Below are 18,338 nucleotides of genomic sequence, written 5' to 3'. Positions count from 1 at the left end.
CAGAACGGTGAAGATGGGAGGAACACCAAATCTTTTTGAGTGGGCCCATTAGACCATCAGGGGGTCTTGGGGACCTCGGTTCGATCAAAATGTTATTTTTTTTTAATGATTTGAGCCTGTGAAGCTCATTAGCAAATTTTGTTGAAAAATCGGTGTTTTTTTGTCCTTTCGAGTAGGGGCCTGTTCAAATTGGGGTGTCTGCAGGTTCCAAGGATCCAAAACAGATGCATCTCTCTTCATTTATACAGATAATGATACTACTTTTTATCTTCTCATTTATGTCGATGATATTCTCATCATAAGCAATGATCCAAAATCTATATCTCACCTATTAACAACTTTTAGTCAGGAATTTGCTCTCAAGGATTTAGGTCCACTACACTTCTTCCTTAGAGTCAAGGATCATTATAACTCCAGAGGCATTTTTCTTTGTCAATAGAAATATATTTTGGACCTCTTATATCACACTAATATGATTGGAGAAATACCCATTAGCACACCTATCACTTCAAGCACCAAATTATCTTTACATTATGGAACTCCATTACCTGACCCAACCATTTATCGAAGCACGGTGGGTGCTTTGCAGTATGTTACCCTCACTCACCTTGACATTGCCTTTGCCGTCAACAAAGTATGTCAATTCATGGATATACCAACAGATGAGCATTGGGTAGCTATAAAACACATTCTGCGCTACTTGAAATGTACAGTCTCTCATGGTCTCCAACTCTTCAAATCATTTTCTCTTCATTTATCTGCATTCTCGGATGTTGATTGGGCTAGTTGCCTTGACGATCGCAAGTCCATCAGTGGCCATATCATCATTTTGGGACCAAACCTAATATCTTGGCAATCTAAAAAACAACAAGCGGTGGCTTGCTCTAGCATTGAAAGCGAGTATCATGCCATGCTGCCTCAAAACTCACTTGGGTTCAATCTCTCCTCTATGAACTTTGTGAATTTCTACTAGAAGCACCCCTTTTTTGGTGCGACAATTTGGTGCTACATAATTGACCACCAACCTAGTTTTCCATGCTCGAACTAAGCACATGGAGATCGACTTTCACTTTGTGCATGATAAGGTTGCTAAAAGATACCTTCAAGTTCGGTTCATCTCCACTCAGGATTAGCTTGCAGACATCCTTACCAAGGGCCTCTCATCATCTCGATTCCTCTTTCTACGATCCAAACTCAATCTCCAACCTGGCCGTTGAGTTTGCGGGGGGGCGTGTTAAGGAGATCCACGACTCTCCTCAATCCAGTCGTGATTCTCTCAAATCACCCATATCTCTAGTTGTACCAACCAAATCAAATATGCTAATTACTTGTAAATAAGAAATTTCCAATCGAGATTATTCTGTAAAATCTTTGTAAATCTGTAAACTATCTAAATACAAAGTACTTCATCTCTCCAAAGTCGAAATAGGCAACATAAAAATACCTTGCATTTATCATGGTATCAGAGTGGTCATTTCTTTCCTCCACGTCAACCAGTTCATATCTCCACGTGCTTTGATCCAATTCGGCCCATACATGAGGGGGCATGTTGAGTAATGTCCCACATCAGATACAAACTACCTTATTTATCTATTTATAAGCTATTGGGTTAAGTTTAGAGATAGATGGATGACCGAGGTGCTAACACCAAAGGTCAAAATTATTTGCGGGTAAAATTGAAAATGTAGAAGTTGAAAATAAATAGTAGAGACCATCTCTAAAATCACCTCGACCAATCTGGTTATTCATTTGTGGGTCTTGAAATACACAATGAGATGAGAAAAATAATAATTTCACAGTTATGAGATCGAGTTAATTGTGAGATAAATAATAGATTGTATCGAAAAATAGGAATATGAAATTTTTTATGAAATATCAAACTAGATAAGAATTTTATTGTGTTAATGTCATGAACTAAGGCATGAGTTCCATCTGGTAATTGAACAAAAAAAATGAGGTGGTGATTTATCATACATGTGAAAAGAAGATAAATTAAAACATATGTGATTGAAAGTACCCAAATCTATTATTCAGGAAATAGAAGAAGAAGGTGATATCATACTAGCGAGGTTTACTACCGGAACTGGTGAAATGTTTGATGAATCAGATCCCAAGAATTGTAAAAGGCGAGCTTGTTGTACCGGTATGAGATACGACATGTTGGTCGGTGGAACAAACGGCGAAATCATAACAGGAATGTGTATTTATTCTTTGGTGGGTAGCCATGAATTTTGTAGCATGTAGTCTTTAAGTGGTTGTGATGATGACGATGATCATAGAAGGGTTGCTAAATTTTAAAAGGATATGAGGTAGGATGACCAACATGAAGAGTCGTGGATTCAATACTTGGAATATAGGAATTATTGATTTCATGTTATTTTTCTTCTTGATGGATGAGAGCATAGATCCGGATTATGAAAGGGAGAGGTTTTATAAGGAGGATTTGACTATGAATGGTTGAAAATCTCTTATGAAGGCCTTGGAAAAACTCCATGGCTCGATCTTGTTGATAGAGTTCAACATATGCTTTTCCATAACCAAAAATGCAGAGTTCAATAATGTGGAAGGAATTGAGTTCGTCCCAAAAAGATTTGAGGTGGGTGAAATATGAAAAAATATATTGATTTTCTTGTTTGAGAGTAGATATGAGTGTAGACCGGGGATTAGGACACTAGACACCCTTCTTACAAAGAGTACGCTAAATCTTTCGTAAATTTCTAAAAGGAAATATCAAAAGTAGAGGTCGACTATACTCTTTACATTTTAATTACTAAAGTACCATTAAGCTAACAAATATACCTTAGCACGGGAATTGATATAACTTCATATGTGAGCCTTACATAGACTTACATGAGTACTCGCAGGTGGCTCTAAGATGAACTATACCTAACTCTAGGTGTTGAAATGCATGGCCTTCACATTTGAGCATGTACCCAATTAGTCTAAATTTGGCTTAACCATTGCAAATATTTTCTTTACTAAAATAATACGATTTTAAGTCTTACTAAGTCTTTTTTTGCACAGATGGATAACCACGTCAGCCTTCTAAGTTTCATTGAAAAACTTGATGAAAAAAAAAAAAATCAAAAAATAATTTTTTTTTTAACTTAATCCAAGGTTTGAAAATGAACAGTTAGCCAATTTCCTCATTACTTAGTAAGGATGAAATCTTTACTAATTCATCCTTACTAAGTTAGTAACGCTAGTCGGACTCTTAATCATTTTATGAGCGTACATGGGGCCACCAACAGGTAGCAGCACGGACGTACGTGGCGCTCAAAGCACCGATACTTTGGAGCCTCATCTCTCTACTGTCGAAGTAACAGAGAGAGCGAGCGAGCGAGCGAGAGAGAGAGAGAGAGAGAGGATTGTTGCGTGATGTCGAGCGCAACCATACATCCAACAGCTTTAGCTCTATCATCTACATTCAACCAAGTTCGTGGCAATCTCAGCTTCTATATAAACACTTCGAACATCCATTTGAGACGACGCCATGGATACTCAAGAGCTTTCACCACTATCACCATGTCTGCTGTCTCAGACCCTCTCCAAGTCTGCGTCAAAGCTTCTACTACATCACCTAACAAGCTTGGAGATTGTACTCTCTCTCTCTCTCTCTATCGATTCTTGGGTTCTCTGTTTTTTTCGTTAATTATTTTCATAATTCGTGCTGTTTTTTGCATATTGATTTGGGTAATTGTGCTAAAGTTTAATTTTTTAATTTTGCAAATTCTGATTCCGAAGTCTCTTGTTTTTGGGAGATTTTGATTTTTTATTAGTTTTAATTCTTAAATTGTTGTAGGTAGGAAAAGAACAAGTACGTGGATGGAGTGAATTCGTGTTAATTTCATGGATAAGATGTAGAGTTTGTTTTGGAAATTAGTAGGATTTCATTATTGCGTGCAAAATAGATGTGAGGAAAAATGTCGGAGAAACCCTTCTGAATTGGATCCCTAACAATGAGTGGAGGAGTGCGCCTATAGCTCAGTTGGTTTGACACATTGCAAAGAAGCTTTGAGGTCATGGGTTCAAGTCCAACTTACTAATCAAAAAAAAAAAAAAAAAAAGGAAAAAATAATGAGTGGAAGCCTTGAACATGGCGTGAGTTCATTTATAGGACTCATAATGGGTAAGACGTATAATTTAAGATTGAAATATAAAGTGGGCATTTCAAGATCTTGACACAAGTTGATATCTTTCTCAAATATCCATCAAACGACTCATCATTTTGATTGCTGCTTTGAATATAGATGGAGAGTTCAAATGGGCCATGGGAGGCCCTAGATTTTGATCCAAGTGGGCAGGTTCAAAACCAAGTCATCAATGGACCTAACACCAGCCATTACACGTAAAGGAGAAACAATTTCTTGAATCAAAATGGAACCCAACCCATCAAGGAACTCCAAGGCATGCATGTCTTTCATTGTGAAAACCCTCATTTAGAACCTAAGGATGTCAAAAACATCCAGTTATTCGAAGTCATAATCTCTTTCACTACCTCAGCAAGAGTTACAAACTTTTTCTACACATAATGAGGCCGCCCCCTCAAATTTTCTTCATTTTAGTCTAGTTTAGTAGAGTAGGTATTTGCTCTCTTCTCCCAGTGTCTGAGCCCTTTATTGTGTTGTTGAGACCTTCTGTTCCTCCTCATATACCTTTTTTATCTCTAATTTCTTAATGGTGAGAAAATTATCAAACCTCCTAGTGCAAGACTATTGATAGAAGGCTTCGTCTCCTTTGAGTCTAGAATAGTGCAATTCTCACATGATGAGAGAGCTTTTTTTCCATGGATACCAACCAGAGAAAATTGCTAGGAGTGGGAATATGGGACCTAGATTCAAAACCTGTTGAACCCACTTTCACACTTACCACTAACCCCCTTGCTTGCCTAGCAAGCAAAAAAGAAAAAAGAAAAAAAAAGAGTGGAAATCTGGGTTAGGCAAGTGGAACAATGAGATCTTCCAATGGGTATTTACCCCAATTTACAAAAAGAGGAGCTTACCACGCTTGATCTTTTGATTCTTAGGGTTTTCATGTCTCCAAACTTTTGTTTTCTTTGTAATTCGTCTGGGAAATCTGTGGATCACATTCTTTTACATTGTAATCTTTCTTTTGCTATTTGGACTCATTTTTTTGGTCTTTTTATAGTTTATTGGGTCCTTCCAACCCCAGTTTCCGCTTTGTTTCAACGTTGGGAATCTAACTTTCTTTCAGGGAGAATGAAAATCTTGTGGAATTTATTACCTATTGCAATCATTTGGAGGCTTTGGCTGGAAGGGAATAGGATAGTCTTCAAAGGCGAAGAAGTGCAATTTCAAGAGATAGTGATTAGTATTCTTGGGTTGCTGTTTTTTTGGAGCAAGTTAAACCCTGATTTTAAGAGGGTGTTTTTTTTATGATTTCATTTAGATGAGGCTCGTTGTATGAAACTTAGTTTGGTTGGTCATCTCGACTGGCAGTTGTATCCCTTTATCTTATTTTCAATAAATTTTATAATTATAAAAAAAAGAATAGCATTCAAAGGCCAGGGGTGGAGTCAGTATTTTTGGTCAATGGGGGCTAAGTGCTGATGGTGGTCGATCGATAATCTTGATTCCCTTTAATGCAAATGTTGGACTTGTTACAGCAAATGATGGTTAGCCAATAATTTTCATAATTAAGACAAGAGAGGTTGTCCGTTAGCTCTTTCTATAAATGCTTACTTTCGTTGTTTGAGGTACCTTTCTCAACGTCCATCATTTGGTTCGCCCATGTTTCGTCCAAGGTATCTTTCTTTTTGTGACTTGCTTTCTTGGGTAGAATTCTCACCTTGGATAATTTGATTTCTTGAGAGTGGATTACCCCAAACTATTGCTCTTTTTTTCGAAAGATGGGGAGTCTGCCAACCACATTTTAATTTATTATTCATTCTCCCAGGTTATTTGGACTTCTTGTCTCGTTTCTAGGAGGATTGGGTTTCCCCCCAATCTTTTTCGCGCTTTTGGAAGGTTGGAGTTTCAATATCTTTTCTTTTAGAAACAAACATCTTTGGGCTATCCTTCCTTTGGCCATTGCTTGGGGTCTCTAGAAAGAGAGAAACAACAAAGTGTTCCAAAGTAAAGAGAGTGCGTCTCAAGCGATGATTATGGAGATTTTGTGGTGACTTTTCTTTTGGATGAAGATGAGTAAAGACTTTGTGGGTGTGTGCTTCTAGGATTTTGTTTTCAAATGGGATTCCATTTGTGACTCTTAGCCCTCTTTCGAGTGTGTATTTTTCTTCTTGGATTGCTTGTTTTTCTTTTTGTTCTTTTCTCTCTTTATGGGGGCTACCTCAAGCTCCTTTCTTTCTTCTGGATTCTAATAAATTTTTTATAATTACCAAAAAGGGGGGGGGGGGGGTTAAATTACCATTTTTTTTTTAAAGTTAGATAGTGGTTGAAGGTAAGGGTCCTTAAATTATTTTCCATGAATCCTAGTAACAAAGCTCAAATTCGGTATCATTTGCTAGGGGTTTGATTCAGTTAATTCAGATAAGTTCGAAAAAGTTTAATTTAAAATGGGAAATTTTTGAAAAATATAGAAATGATGTTTTTGAGTTTCTTAACAAAACTCATCATCTTCAACCTCCCTCAAAAGAAAAAGAAATTTTGAGGGTAAAGGGTGAAATTTTTACCATATTCAATGATTAATTGATAAATCATTGATTAATTTTGTTCATTTTTCGATTTAATCAGCTAGTCTCTAATTTGGAGAACTTTAAAAAAATAAGAAAACTTAGGAGAATTTTAAATATGGTACAAGTTTGAGAAGACCAAGGCCTAGGAAACATGTTGTCAGTTTGAAAGCACAAGTTCTCTTTAATATCTATCAAAATTTTGGGAGCTAAATTACCTTATTTTTTTAAAATAAAGTTCAATGGGCCCAAATAAGGGATATATATGTTGTCAGTCTGAAAAAATATTGGAATGTAAATCTAATATTGATCAAAACATTTTTTTTTTGTTTTGGGGGGGGGGGGGGTGTTAAATGGGCCTTTATTTTTGGAAAATGCTCAATTGTCATTAAAATTGACATCGTTTCACACATTACTGATGTGGATGTGTGTACAAACCACAGATGCTTTTCATCGAGATACGAGTGAAAAGCATCTACGGTTTTGTGCGAACTTCCACGTTAGTAGTGTGCAAAACAATGTCAATTTTATTGTCAGCATGACTCTTTATTTTTTCAACCAAGTTCAGTGGCAGTGGGGCTATAGCATGTATGTTAGTTTGAAAAAAAATGGGTGGCTCATTTGTTTCAACAACTTGAGTGGGGCTATAACATGTCCATCTGATTGAAAAACACGGGTATATTTAATATCCATCAAAACATGAGGAAGTAAATCAGTATTTATTTTTTTCAAGCTCCCACTTGTCCCTACATAGCTCTGCCCCTGGCAAAGGCAATAGTTCTCATTTCTTCCTTCTCCTTGGTATCAATTCGGTCTTTCACATCTCGGTTGTCTCTCTTTTCCATAGACATAATTCAAAAACTTTCAACAATAGAAAGAGAATCAATCTATTCAAGAGACTCTATTGGGTATCTTAGTGTTCTTGTTTTGGTGAAAATTGTTTAGCAATTTCAAAGGTGTTTTTATTATTATTATTAAGATTTTGTGTTTAAATGGGACCTAATGTGTTTGGGGTACAGTTAATTGTTGTCTTGCATTTTTAGGTTGGTCTTCTTCATGCTTTTTATCTCTCTTCTTTTAATAGATTTATATTTATATAAAAAAAAAGGAAAATCATAAAGAGAGAATCTTGTGGAGTTTGATCATGTTTGCAATTTGTTGGGGTCTTCAGTGGAATGGATGAAAAGGGCTATTGGTACAATGGTTTTATTGAAATTGTTGATTTTCATAAAAACTTATAATTATATTATTGTGTCATTAGCCAGTAGTTAGTGGGCAGGGTAAAGGGGCTATAGGTATGTCAATGAGTCTATGCATTGTTTATCATTTTCCAAGAGTCCATCATCAACTCATAAAAGCCTTATTGCAAATTTTTGGGCTTGGTGTTTCCAAGATTTCCTTAATTTTGATATCTCTTCGATTAGGTCAAAATTGTCATTTTTTTACCCTAATAGATCTCCACACAGATGGACAAGGTCCTGGAGGAAGTTTGAATTTACTTGCCAGGACCTAGGGGTATCCTATAGGGAGTTTAGAGTAAGATAGGTCTAGATTGGATGTTTAGATGAAGACTACAGAGGCAAGTTAGATCAAGTTGAAGAAGCCGTTGATTATCAAATTACAAGATAATGCCAAAATGAGGTATCCATCATATCCTTAATGTTGTTGATATATATACTTGATACTAAATCTTCCAAAATATCCCTTTCATTATTTTTCTAGGAATTTCTTTTAAGTGCTTTCTCCAGGTTCTCTCCAAATATTTCCATCAATTGCTAAAGTAGCATTGACGAAATGGTCTCCCTGACATGATGCAAAACTAGTTTTTAGATACCCTTGCTTGTATATCACTTTGGTTCAGTCACTCCATTTATTTTGTGGCTCATAATTTGATTCCATATTAGTTAGTTTTAATCTTTTTTCTGGGTACGACAATACTTCTTCATTCATTAGTCTTCTTGGCCTACCTAGTTTTATTCTGTGCATCTCCCATTTAACTACAAAGCCTTTTCTATCTTCATCCTCGGAGTTGCTTCTTGGAACAAGTCATCCTTATCTTCATTCACTTCTTTTTGAGACATCCAAAGGAATAGAGTAGTTCCAGTAGGTGGTAAAACAAAAGAGAGTCAATTGAGAGGGTTTTGTCATGTGGAATGAAGGGAAAGAGTGCATTGTGTGCTGGTGACAGGCTCTAAAAGGAGTAGAGGATGGACAAATGGACGTGGATCGTGGTAGTGAGACATGATTTGGAGGAATTTTCTTTAACATATAAAACTTGCATAGAATGGATTGATAGATCTTGTCAAAAAAAAAAAAAAAAAGAAGAAGAAGAAGAAAGAAAATAGAATTGAATAATAGAACAAGTTTCATGCAGCCAACCCAAATAGTTGGGATATGGGTTTGGATGAGGAGAGAACAATTAATACAATCTAGTGCATGTCCTAGATGTATGTAGATAATGTGTGCCATGTACGCAGGTGTCCATGCATTGGCAATTGAATTCATTTCATTATTGATTATAGGATTTATTGTATTTTTTAGAAGATGCCGCCACTCGGACTCGAACCGAGATGCTCTAGCACTGCTTCCTAAGAGCAGCGTGTCTACCGATTTCACCATAGCGGCTTGCTCGAAATCATAATAGCCCATCCCTATTCAATCGTCGAGATTGAAGGAGTCAATTCAATACAAAATCGATGAAGAAAGACTCGTTCAAATTCCTATTTGAACGTTCAATAATCCTTAGTATTGGGGGATGGGTTAGTTTGCACAAAAGGCTTTCTCGCGGCTTAAGCTCTCCTGGATTGAGGAAAGAACTATTTATAGTTCCAACTTTCCTCAATCCAGGGATAGAACTAAAAAATGTCTTTTATACCTTATACCTTATTCTGATTTTTTTACGATTTTTTTTCTCATTTATTTGATTTCATGGATCCGAAAAAATAAAAAAAAACAAAATATATATATATATATTTTATGGCTTACAATTAATATGTACTGGTCATAACAGATGAAACATTTGAGAATCTAATTTATGATTATGAAAGGTCAAAAAATCAAATCTTAGACATAATGTAATGCTTTTGAGTACTGAATGCATGTTACATTAGTGGTTAATTGACCTTCATTTTATTTTTAGGTCCCTTCACGCAAAGGGTTTTGTTGACTCTTGAGGAAAAACATCTACCTTATGACATGAAGTTGGTAGATTTGGGCAACAAGCCAGAATGGTAATTCCTGAATCTAGCTTGAATTTGTATGTTAATGTATGTGAGTTTTCACTTCCTTTCACTCTTTACAGTTCGTGTTCACATTTTGGTTTCTGTGATTAGGTTCTTGAAAATCTGTCCAGAAGGTAAAGTTCCTGTAGTAAAACTTGATGAGAAGTGGATTGCAGATTCAGATGTTATTACCCAATCATTGGAAGAGAAGTATCCTGATCCACCTCTGGGAACTCCACCTGAGAAGTCTTCAGTGTATGTTTTGTTTGTTTGTTATTTTACATGAGCATCCATCATATGTTTTTACTCTATACCAGGAAAACATTTAGTTCACAAAAGTTGTCTATTTTTGCTCGCCTTTCACAAATTAACTGACTTTTTGTGGTTTAGCAGGGGCATACTAATTTAGTGACGTAGTATTAAATTTTGACATTAACACAAAAAATTTTCATTTCCGCATGGCTTGACAGGAAATTTAACTAACAATTATATAAAGGGCCTCTTTTGGGGGCCCTAAAGAGAGCCAAACATTGTGCCAAACTTTTTTCAATATATGGGCTAGAAGTTTCGGAATGGGCTGATTTTTTTGTGTGAAGATAATCTTATGGTGAGATCATCCTCATAAAAAACCAGCCCATTCTGAAAACTTCTAACCCCATTAAAAGTGGTTTACAAATAATTCATGGTCCACGATTCTTCAACTTGTAAACTAGGGTTAGAAGTTTTAGAATGGGCTGATTTTTGTGAGAATGATCTCCTCACCATAAAGATCATCCTCACAAAAAATCAGCCAATTCCGAAACTTCTAACCCATATATTAAAAAATGTTTGGCTCTATTTAGGGCCTCCAAATGCTCCCCATACATATAGGGTGGCATTCGGAGGCCTTAAAGAGAGCCAAACATTTTTCAATGTATGGGTTAGAAGTTTCGGAATGGGTTGATTTTTTGTGGGGATGATCTCTATGATTTCGGAATGGGCTGAATTTTGGTGAGGATGATCTCTTCCAAAACTTCTAACCCATCAAAAGTGGTTTACAAAAATCGGACGGTCCACAATTCTTCAACTTGTAAACTAGGGTTTCCTCACAAAAAATCAACCCATTCCGAAACTTCTAACCCCTATTTTGAAAAATGTTTGGTTCTCTTTAGGGCCTCCGAACACTTCCCATATATATACATATGTATTGCTTATCGCTTGGAAAACATTTAGTTAATGTACTTTAGAAAAAATTATGGAAAATTGGTTCTACCATATGTATGGAAAATGCCTAAAAGTGTTTTGTCATTTGGGCATGTTGGCACAATAAAATCTTTGAAATTATAAGTGCCAAGGTAATACAGGATGAAAGAGAGATTTTGGTGGGATTTTGTTCCCTCTGTTTTTGATGATTCATCTACCACTCATCTTGAAGACACATGATCCACTCATGAGTCATTGGGTTGTAAATTTTAATTTCTTAGTAAAAATAACTCAAAATGGCGATTTTTATAATCTTGGCCAAATTTATTTTCAAATTTTGAGGTCTAAGTCTAAGTATGAGTTTTTTTTGTTGAAATAATTGATTAGACATCCTTTTTTTTCTGACTACCAATTTGCTGTTTAGAAATTTCTGTGCTAAGCTGATGGACCAATGGCATGATGCCGTGTGTATTTAAAAACCATTCAAAATCCGAACTCCTAACTGCTCAGAAATTTTCTTCCTAAATTCTCTCCACCAACCAATCACGTTTGCTTTGTCAATGCACGTGGCTTCATGCCATTGGTTCATCAGCTTAGCACAGAAATTTCTTTATCAGCAAATTCTTACTCTTTTTTTCTCAAGGTACCTATTATATGTTAAGAGTTAATACTTCAAGGCCAAAAAACTGTTTATTCACCCATACACATCATCTCTATTATTCCGTTCACACTCATGATGTGAACCAAATAGAGCCTCGATTTAATATTTGTATGTTTCGACCCACAAAAATGTTTCCAGAAAACTACATAATGTGAACCAAATGGAGCTGAAGATGAAATATTTTGTCAACCATCCTGGCTCTCTAATATTATTTGCTTGTTCCCTGTATGGTATTAAGCCAATTATCTGTCTAATATGTTAACGTTTCTACTTATAGTGGATCGAAGATCTTCTCCACTTTTATTGGTTTTCTTAAAAGCACAGACCCCAATGATGGAACAGAGCTGGCATTGCTAAGTGAATTGGCTTCGTTCAATGATTATATCAAGGAAAATGTGAGCCTTATCATTCATTTCTCTATGATTCTTAATGCTTTCTTTTGTGGTGAGAAATAAGTAAAAATAAAGAAAAAATTCTTTAATACGACAAATTGACTTACGTTTGTGGCAGCTTTTATATCTAAGAGTTCATACAACGTGTAAGATATAGCTATTGCCTTAAGTTTTTTTTGTTGCTTAATGAAGGGTCCCTTTGTCAATGGGAAAGACATTTCTGCAGTAGACTTGGCTCTTGGACCAAAACTTTACCATATGGAGATTGCTTTGAGCCACTACAAGAATTGGTCAGTTCCGGATTCACTTCCCTATGTGAAGTCTTATATGAAGGTATGTCAAATACTTGGCATGTAATAAAGCCGCTTTTGGTATCTGCCCGTGCTGAGAACTTTTCACTTCACGTTGTTATTGTGGTTTTTTTTTTTTTGTTTTTTTACATTTTTGTCACTGAAGAACTTACAAAAAGAAAAAGAAAAATAAAATAAAGGTTACTTATTTGCCTAAAAAAAAGGAAAAACATGTTATGTTAGTGTGTGATCTATTTATTGATCAAGACATCACTGTTGATGGTCTAAAACCTAAACATCAAGCGTGGGATTTTTCTTTTTGATGATTAAGATCAAAGATTTGGATTGTTCTTAAGAAAATAAGAAACATGAGTTGTTTTATTTTATTTTTATTGGGTCTAATAATCAAGAGTAAAACTAACTACATTAGTATTTTTTATTTTTTTAGTTGATAAGTGTAAAATTTAATTGATAAAGAAAGAAACGGGAGGCCGAGGTGACCCCCAATACAAGAAAACAAAGAAACCAAAAACAGAAAAAATGAGCAAAGGCCAACGGCCACAAACAACTCTACCCAAAACCAACTACAAACCGCATAATGAGTCTTACTTGAACTTAAAATCCTCAAAAGAGACTCCTTGAAAATCTTTTCATAAATTTCTTGGTTCAAGTGGTATAGCATTGATATGTTAAATGTGTGCAGGAAAAAGTAACATTGAATTTAGATGTTTCTATTTGCCCTTTTCTATGAACAATGGGTTTTATCTCATATTTTTATGATGCTCTCTCTATGTTTCTTACAGTGTAACATTATTGATGTTTCAGACAATATTCTCTATGGACTCTTTCATTAAAACAAGAGCTCTTCCAGAGGATGTCATTGTTGGATGGCGTCCAAAAGTCATGGCTTAAAATAAAGTGAAAGATAAACTTATTTTGAGCAAATATTAAGGTCTCTTCACTTTCCTTAATGCAAAAAAGAGATGTCATTCCATTTTCTCTCTTGAGGTTAGTATGTATTTTAGCCTTGAAATCAATAGAAATATGCTTCACCTGTATTTGATTGATTTCTATGTTTTTTTTGGTTGTGTACATCTATAGTCACAGATGCATCTATGAATAATACTTCTGTTGAACACATAATCACTGGCCTAGGAAAGGAATAACAATTGCATTTGTCTTCCCTTGTAAGTGGTCTGCCTTGATTCCATTCAGAATAAGGAAACAAATACAAGGGGTAGGTCAGAGGAGGTCGATTAGACCTACAAAAGAAGCGAACACAAATGAAAACGACTATAAGCAAAGACTGCACGTGAGACATAGCCTCATTATTCCATAGCTCAACAGTGAAAATTATTTTAGTTTAAGAGAAAAAGAAAAAGAAAAAATGCATAGGATCTTTTGATGTTTTTTTTTTTTTCCTTTCAATAATATCCCTCATCGTTTTGTCTTTTAGTGAAAAAGACAAGGTTATGTTAGTCTTTTACACAGTAAATATAGTTGTTATGTTACTAATAAATGCATTTATTATGTAACCGATAAAAAAAAACATTTATTATGTAAGAGACCAATACACCATTGTCTTTTTCACTCTCTCTCTCTCTCTATCTATATATGAGTGGCGTTCGGAGGCCCTAAAGAGAGCCAAACATATGCCAAACATTTTTTCAATGTGGGTTAGAAGTTTTAGAATGGGCTGATTTTTTGTGAGGATGATCTCTATGGTGAAGAGATCATTCTCACAAAAAATCAGCTCATTTCGAAACTTCTAAGCCTGGTCTACAAGTTGAAGAATTGTTAACCGTCCGATTTTTGTAAACCAGTTTTGATGGGATTAGAAGTTTTGGAATGGGCTGATTTTTGGTGAGGGTGATCTCCTCATCATAGAGATCATCCTCACAAAAAATCAGCCCGTTCTGAAACTTCTAACCCATACATTGAAAAAATATTTGGCTCTCTTTAGGGCTACCGAACGCCTTCTATATATATATACATTCCAACTTCTTGTAAATCTTAATAAGCCTTTGAAATACAAAACTAATGCAATAGGAACAAAGACAACGAACAAGTTACCTACTCCTAATGGTTTAAGTGAGCTCTTTCATTTTGGATTAAAAAATTCAGAATGAATCAAATCTCCCCAAGTAGGATTCTAACCTATGATGAATTAGTTAACAGCTGACCGCAAGAAACAACGAGAAATTAGATCGTATAGAGTTAAATTCCCATGACCACTAACTCTTGGAACGCCTTCATAGTAGTTCTGTTCCATATCACGTGTAGTTATAAAGGAAAAGTTACCTACATTACTATAAGAAAATTCCTCTTCATTATCTAAGGGGATTAAATTTAAATACCAACTTATGTTTTATGACGGCAACTTGGTATCTTGGTAGAAGTAGCTTATGTGAACTACTAATACATAATAAATTATTCTTTCATATAAATCCAAGTAATACTTGTGGATCTACATAAATTATTAATGTCTCGGGGTATCTGTTGGATCCACCGTCGAGATCTGCATTTATGAAGTCACGTGTTTGATGTAAACTACATATGATATTTTGCTTGTACAAAGGAGAAATTAAAATGATTGTAATTAAGATCGAACAACACAAATGTCCTTTTTATTTATACATGGGAAACTTAATCCCAAAAAAAATTTCTAATACATTATTACAGGAGGAAAGTGTTCTCCAATCTTCAACTTATTTGTGACACATTCACATAAACCTTCATACTCTGCAATGGACAACAAACCAAAAGAAATTAAGACATGTTGATATTTAGTTATAGTGAACAAATACATAATTTAATTAATTAATTGTAAACGCAACTCGAATTAGCAGTATTCATAGTTGATTATTTTTCCTCGAAACTCAGATATGAGTCATCATCTTGACTGGGTCAGCTTGAAAATTCATCGAATCAAATCAGAAACTCAAGGTATTTGGTTATAAGTTATAATAAATTTGTAGAGAACAAAAAATAAAAATCTATTTATTGTAAGATAGTAAAATTTAGTCATAAATTTAATATATTTTCAATTTGACTTGTCCAAGTTGACTTGTGAGTTTTTGGCTACACTCAGTCTCGATGTCCATCAAGTTTTTGAGTTTAAAAACTAAGGATGCGAAGTCATGTGAGCATGGTTTTAAAACTTGTTTTGATGTCTCGTCTGCTGTAATCCATGACCGAGATCGAGTCGTTCAAACAAGTTTTCTGATACGTTTGAGTCGTCGTTCAACAATGGGAAAAAATGAATTGTGGTTTTAAATCTCATCCAATGCGTTCGACTTGTCTATCCATATCATTGGTGGATGATACCGTGATGTACCTGTCAGTCTCAGACAAGATTTAAAACTATGCTAAAGTAACCTCTTGATTGACCTCATTTCACACTTTTCTGATGAAAGTTGTGTTAAATTCATAGAAGCTTTTCTACGAGTGAATCATTTGTGGTTATGTGCGCACCTCCACGTCAGAAAAATGCAAAATGAGGTCACGACTCTATGATTAAATTAGGGTTGTGATATTACCACACCATTAAACCATGACTAAACCCTCAATTCATTTTAAGGACTTTATGTCATCCTATCATAAAGTCACACCATAAGTACAAATAATAATTTTTGAAGTTTATGGAACCATAATTTATTTTATGTAAGGTAATTTTGAATAAACCCCTGAAGTTCTAGTTAAAATTAGAGATTCCCGTATGTTTTTAAAGTGACGACACACCTTGATTGATCTTGATCTTCCATGAGAGACAAACACAAAATGATTGAAATGCCCCCCAAATCCTTGATTTTCTTTAGAATCCATAATCTTTAACTTCTAAGGTAAAATATTTTACCCTTCAATTAAATTTAACTTTTCGTTCAGTAGTTTTAAAATATTTTACTTTAATATTGTAAGAAAATTCTGAGATATTTAAAAGGTGGATCAAGATTTTAAAAAATGCTATGGACATAGATAAAATAATAATTATGGGACAATTTTGATATTGTTAAAAACATGCCAATTTGGAGGGCAGCCAAAGCATTTTAATTTGACTGACTAATGAGAAGTTAAATAAATGTCAAATTGGATTTGATTTGATCCAAACCTGATCCAAGTGTATCCGATAGAAAATCTGATATGGACCCGATCCAATAACTATCGGACCGATTCCTAATCAAAAGTCGAAACCGATACTTACTGGATTGATCCCAATTTGATTCAAACCCGATCCATCGACAAGGCCTTAGACCAACTTCACTAAAAATCATATATTGTTATTGAGATTTTAATGTTGAAGAAAATAAAAATTTTACGTACTGTTGGTAATCGATGTTTATCTTTCCAGCATCGGGATCCGCAATGTTGGCGAAGGCTTCTTGTGATAAGTCAATGGTGCCTCGACACCCGGCAGGACAATAGTCAATGATCTTGACCACTACTGTTCCATCCCCTCTGCATGGGTGTGGGACCCCCATGTTGGTGGCACCAAGGCACGTGACCTTGTATTTCCTTCCACAAGCCGCTCTGTTGTCCCATATTGCATCGCTTGCAGCTGCTATCATCACTCCATCATCTTCGAACCCATCACAAGAAGAAGCTACATAGGTAGAAGAAATGGAGGGCAAAGGTAGATTGATCATCAAATAATGATGCAACTACTTGTGTATTTAACTAATCCATTTTGCTCCTGTACAACTGGGAGTTATCTGTTAAATAGCTACTTGTACTGTACATATATGTTACACTCTTTTGTTCCCAATGTTCTACAAATGCTTGGCCAAACCCTTTTAGTGGATCTACACGTAAATAATGCTTTTGATTTGCCAAATTGTAGCCATTGAAATTTAGCATTTCTTCGACATGGGCTTTATGAACAATGCTGTGTGTAGTATCCAAGCCCATGATGAAAAGAATGGTTGAATCGAATGGATAGAAATCACCCGTCATTTGATCCAACCATTCTCTTCTCTCTTCTCAATAGAATTATTAATGGATCGAATGAGATCGGCAAATCAGACCCTTGCCCGATCAGAATTTTTTTGCGGAGCTCAATACTATAACTGATCCAATAACAATCGAATCGGGAGGGCTAGGATCAAAACATGATTGATAATAATAAAAAAACTGATACAGTAAATTATCAAATTGGAGCTTTATTGAAACCCAAATCCAAAAGTTTATATGATTGGATTTTGGGCCTGATCCAATCCATTGATTGTCCTACTCCCTACGTTCAACCCTTAGATATAGCTCGGGATAGAACTGAAATAAAATTCATGTTGCTGATCCCAATATTTGAGATTAGTCATAAATACTTACGAACATAGGGAGGAGTGTAGAAGGTCGCAGTTCCACTATCCGCACAAACTCGGACAGAAGAGAAGCTCAATATTGCTGCAATGGCTAGGAAGAGGAGGCAATGTAAAACTGCCATTATTATTTTATTTAGCTTTTATAAGAAAAATAGTGATTGGTGGTGGTGATGATCCGATGGTTTAGAGGGGTTATTTATAGATAATGTTTAAATGCTACGAGTAATATTTTATGGAAATTACACTCCTTAAGATGTATGCATTTTGATGCTATGTGCTTGCTTTGAAGGAAGGGGATAACAATACAAAATTTTTCTATCAGATTGCGCGTTAGAGATGTTTTGTAGGAAAATATTTGGTGGGTCTACCAAATTTTGTACGGCAATTCAACAACGTAAGAAATATGTTATAAAATTGAGATAGTGTAGATTGACATTTTAAAACTAGTAAAGTTGAATTGAAAGTCGGCTGGGCAAACTAAATTCTATTGGATTTTATGTTGCCTTTTTCGTTAAAACTTGTTTGAACTAATAAGGGCCGGCTTGATACAAGTTGAGGCCTAAGGGGAATCTTAAAATGATGCCTTTTTATATTTAATATATTAATATAAATAATAATGAATTAT

The 18,338-nt window shown here is 35.1% G+C and overlaps 2 protein-coding genes across 2 annotated transcripts; one reads left to right on the top strand and one right to left on the bottom strand.

Annotated features, from left to right (window-relative positions):
- Window positions 1–3,268: 3,268 nt before the first annotated feature.
- Window positions 3,269–13,456, top strand: LOC147398033 (glutathione S-transferase DHAR3, chloroplastic-like). The gene is made up of 6 exons (XM_086447145.1): window positions 3,269–3,598; window positions 9,792–9,882; window positions 9,985–10,128; window positions 11,994–12,111; window positions 12,301–12,441; window positions 13,224–13,456. Exons 1-6 carry the CDS (start codon window positions 3,379–3,381, stop codon window positions 13,308–13,310), a joined length of 801 nt encoding a protein of 266 aa, XP_086303271.1. The 5' UTR covers window positions 3,269–3,378; the 3' UTR covers window positions 13,311–13,456.
- Window positions 13,457–15,677: 2,221 nt separating this feature from the next.
- Window positions 15,678–17,835, bottom strand: LOC147398032 (EG45-like domain containing protein). Its single transcript, XM_086448901.1, has 3 exons — window positions 17,721–17,835; window positions 16,719–16,998; window positions 15,678–15,735 (listed from the first exon to the last, which is right to left on the bottom strand). The coding sequence occupies exons 1-3, from the start codon at window positions 17,833–17,835 to the stop codon at window positions 15,678–15,680; spliced, it is 453 nt and encodes a 150-aa protein (XP_086305027.1).
- Window positions 17,836–18,338: the final 503 nt, after the last annotated feature.

This window comes from Akebia trifoliata, chromosome 7 (assembly GCF_017979445.1).
Source record: "Akebia trifoliata isolate Shusen 1 chromosome 7, ASM1797944v1, whole genome shotgun sequence".
Classification (NCBI taxonomy): Eukaryota; Viridiplantae; Streptophyta; class Magnoliopsida; order Ranunculales; family Lardizabalaceae; genus Akebia; species Akebia trifoliata.
The sequence above is the reverse complement of the archived record's forward strand: the minus strand, read 5'-3'. Positions and strand labels throughout refer to the sequence as shown.

Excerpts from the sequence above, each read along its gene's own strand:
- LOC147398032 (XM_086448901.1), bottom strand. The coding sequence starts at position 17,835 with ATGGCAGTTTTACATTGCCTCCTCTTCCTAGCCATTGCAGCAATATTG. Across the intron at positions 16,999-17,720 it reads CTACACTCCTCCCTATGTTC|CTTCTTCTTGTGATGGGTTC; the intron begins GTAAGTATTTAT and ends CTACCTATGTAG. Across the intron at positions 15,736-16,718 it reads ATAAACATCGATTACCAACA|GTACATCACGGTATCATCCA; the intron begins GTACGTAAAATT and ends TGAGACTGACAG.
- LOC147398033 (XM_086447145.1), top strand. The coding sequence starts at position 3,379 with ATGTCGAGCGCAACCATACATCCAACAGCTTTAGCTCTATCATCTACA. Across the intron at positions 9,883-9,984 it reads TTGGGCAACAAGCCAGAATG|GTTCTTGAAAATCTGTCCAG; the intron begins GTAATTCCTGAA and ends TTCTGTGATTAG. Across the intron at positions 12,442-13,223 it reads ATGTGAAGTCTTATATGAAG|ACAATATTCTCTATGGACTC; the intron begins GTATGTCAAATA and ends TTGATGTTTCAG.